The 2,745-nt window shown below is 31.4% G+C and overlaps 1 protein-coding gene across 2 annotated transcripts; it reads left to right on the top strand.

The window, feature by feature from the left end:
* Positions 1 to 61: 61 nt before the first annotated feature.
* Positions 62 to 2,441, top strand: LOC109591005 (uncharacterized). 2 transcript variants are annotated; one of them, XM_020006822.1, is made up of 8 exons: positions 62 to 735; positions 781 to 1,218; positions 1,278 to 1,676; positions 1,735 to 1,797; positions 1,853 to 1,900; positions 1,943 to 1,993; positions 2,154 to 2,215; positions 2,346 to 2,441. In XM_020006822.1, exons 1-8 carry the CDS (start codon positions 78 to 80, stop codon positions 2,382 to 2,384), a joined length of 1,758 nt encoding a protein of 585 aa, XP_019862381.1. In that variant the 5' UTR covers positions 62 to 77; the 3' UTR covers positions 2,385 to 2,441. The 2 variants fall into 2 exon arrangements, with proteins under 2 accessions (XP_019862381.1, XP_019862380.1); XM_020006821.1 differs by having other exon boundaries at positions 1,853 to 1,993.
* Positions 2,442 to 2,745: the final 304 nt, after the last annotated feature.

The raw sequence follows: 2,745 nt of genomic DNA, 5'->3' as shown, positions 1-2,745 counted from the left end.
GATGTTTATATAACCCTACATTCAGCCCACACAAATTTCAGTTTGTTCATTATCTAACTAGGCTCTCTGTTGAAGTAATGTCTGCCTGTCATCTATTAGTAATACTGTTGTGCTTCATGAGTAATGGAATATTCCTGGAGGCTAATGGAGAGTCTTGTACTGAAGGATTTATGGATTATAGTCTTCTACAGGGTAAAGCAGCAACTCCACATGGATATTTACGTAATAACAGATTATCTAATTATAACAACACTGTGGTGGATGTAGCAACAAGATGGATTATCATTGAGGACAATATAAAATTCACATGTGCTACAGTTATAACAGAAATATTGATTGGAGTTGATATAAGAACAATTGATGGTATAAGAAATCTATATCCAAGATTTGAAGTATGGGCTCCAACTAATGATAATGATGTGTACACTAGAGAGATGTCTGTTGAAATCAGACTGACTCCTGATAACTTTACAACTAATGGACAGTATCGTTTCACTCTCCCTACTCCATTAAATGTCTCCAGTGGATACAGGATTGGTGTATATCAACCTCCTGGTGACAGAAGTGTTGTTAGATTTCATTATATTAACCTACCTGGTATGATTGATAAAGATAGAACAGGAAAAGTACAAACAAATCTCATTAACAACAGTGACATTAAAATATCAGGAGGAGGTCGACAGGTTGACCATGAAGAAGTCACTATACTAATACATCCAATAGTACAGAATACAAGTATGCAATAAATCAATCATTATTTAATCATTTCTATTAAATTAGGTTGCTTTCCACAATTTGTACCTGATGACGTAATCAATTCATTAAGTTATTCTATTACTGATTCATATTATGTTTCTGATACTAGAATATTTCCTGATATAAGGTTCACATGTCATGGTATTATTACTAACTGGATAGTTTATGCTCCTGCACAAGTATCAGTAATTAAAATAAGACATTCAAATAATCTCACTACTACAGCAACAACATTGAACACTAGTGCTAGTAATGCTGTTAGGATAACTTCTCTTTTATATAATTTTACTATGAGCAATGAGATAACAGTACAACCTGGTGATATATTGATGATTGAAAGTAATTCTACTAATTTAATGTTCTATCATCAATACAATGGACCACACAATTACAGACTGGGGGACAACAATGAGTTAATTGCATTAGATACCAATGACTATCCACTCATCTCAGTTGTAGTAGGTAAAAGTATCATTTTACATCATATAAGTAAATAATTATTTATTTTCATTGTCATATAGAGCCTTTCACAAACACTGCTACTTCAACAATCAGTAGTACACATATTAATACTGTCATTACTGTGCTTCCATCATCAAGCATATACTCCACAGCTACTGTAACAGTGGAATCAATGGAATATACTAAAACTAACTCAATATCAAGTAACAGTTTATCATTGACTATAGGTACTACATCAATGATGAGTACACCAGTTAGTACATTACAAAGTACAGACAGTAATACACTAATACTAGTAGGAAGTATTAGTACAGTATTTATATTACTGGTAGTTACTATACTAGTAATATTAATAGTGAGTGTATTAGTGTGTAGGAGATTATGGTATAAAACAACAAATAGAAATGATACTTTTAGGTCTACTGAAAGAGAAGCTGATATAAATCAACAATCAGATGGTAATGTTTATTATAATAAGTGTGTATATGTAAACATGATAAAGAAATCAATTTATAGCACCAAATATGGAAAAATCACTATTAGCATCAACTAATCCTGCCTATGGAGTTACTGGTGAAAGTAAGACCTAATGATATTATATGAGTACAATAATGATATTAACATCATGACATAGACTGTAATACTGATGTATCTGCTAATCCTGCTTATGGTATTACTGAAAGTAAGATAGACTATTATTATCAATCAATACAACTATTAATAGAATCTGGTGTATCTGCTAATCCTGCTTATGGTATTACTGGAGCAATAGAAAGTAATAGTGGGTAGTTATATTGAGATGAAGGGAGAAATATTCTACATTATATTTTAATTGAGCAAATTATTATTTTTGTTTATATGAACATAGTAATGGTTATGTCATGTAATCAGACTTGTGTGTAGTTGTTCATTAAAGCAATTGTTTTGATTTAAAGGTATTGATGAAGAAGCATTAGTATATGATGAACCAAGAACAATGATGTATAATAAACAAGAGGTAAGTAATTGTAAAGTAAATTAAATGTAATCAATCACATATTCAATCAGTTGGTGCAACAATTAATTTTATTATCAGTACGTAATAGCTACTCTTACAGTAGCATAATCTTTCAATATTATTTTTACAGGTTACAATAACACAAAATGAAGCATATGGACAATTATAAAGCAACAAACTACACTTTCTACATTGAAATAGTTTAATTACATTAGTGTGTGCATTTGTACACTATTATTCTTTAATTTATTTAGTTGATATTGCTAAAACAAATAATACTTTAAATTGATGAATAAAAACATAATCAACATAATAAGTGATAAGTGTGACCACATAGGCGGCTGCAGGCCTAGGCATTGGGGGTCATTGCCTAGGTTAAAAATTAGACCGGAAGTAGAAACAATGCTATTTAACCCTTTTACCACACCCCTTTAATTAGAAATGCCTAGGCTGAGTCGGACTTCTGCAGCCGCCAAAGTGTGACCATCACAGCCCCTAATATTTTGTAGATGAATAGTCTCCCATAGCAC

The sequence above is a fragment of the Amphimedon queenslandica genome, unplaced genomic scaffold (genome assembly GCF_000090795.2).
Source record: "Amphimedon queenslandica unplaced genomic scaffold, v1.1 AMPQUscaffold_9151_Cont18901, whole genome shotgun sequence".
Taxonomy (NCBI): domain Eukaryota; kingdom Metazoa; phylum Porifera; class Demospongiae; order Haplosclerida; family Niphatidae; genus Amphimedon; species Amphimedon queenslandica.
This window is presented reverse-complemented; position numbering and strand designations above follow the sequence as displayed.

What these genes read in the sequence shown, in the direction of transcription:
- LOC109591005 (XM_020006821.1), top strand. Translation starts at nt 78, where the DNA reads ATGTCTGCCTGTCATCTATTAGTAATACTGTTGTGCTTCATGAGTAAT. An exon ending in ACTCATCTCAGTTGTAGTAG is followed by an intron (nt 1,219 to 1,277) that starts GTAAAAGTATCA and finishes ATTGTCATATAG; the next exon opens with AGCCTTTCACAAACACTGCT. An exon ending in TATTACTGGAGCAATAGAAA is followed by an intron (nt 1,994 to 2,153) that starts GTAATAGTGGGT and finishes TTTGATTTAAAG; the next exon opens with GTATTGATGAAGAAGCATTA.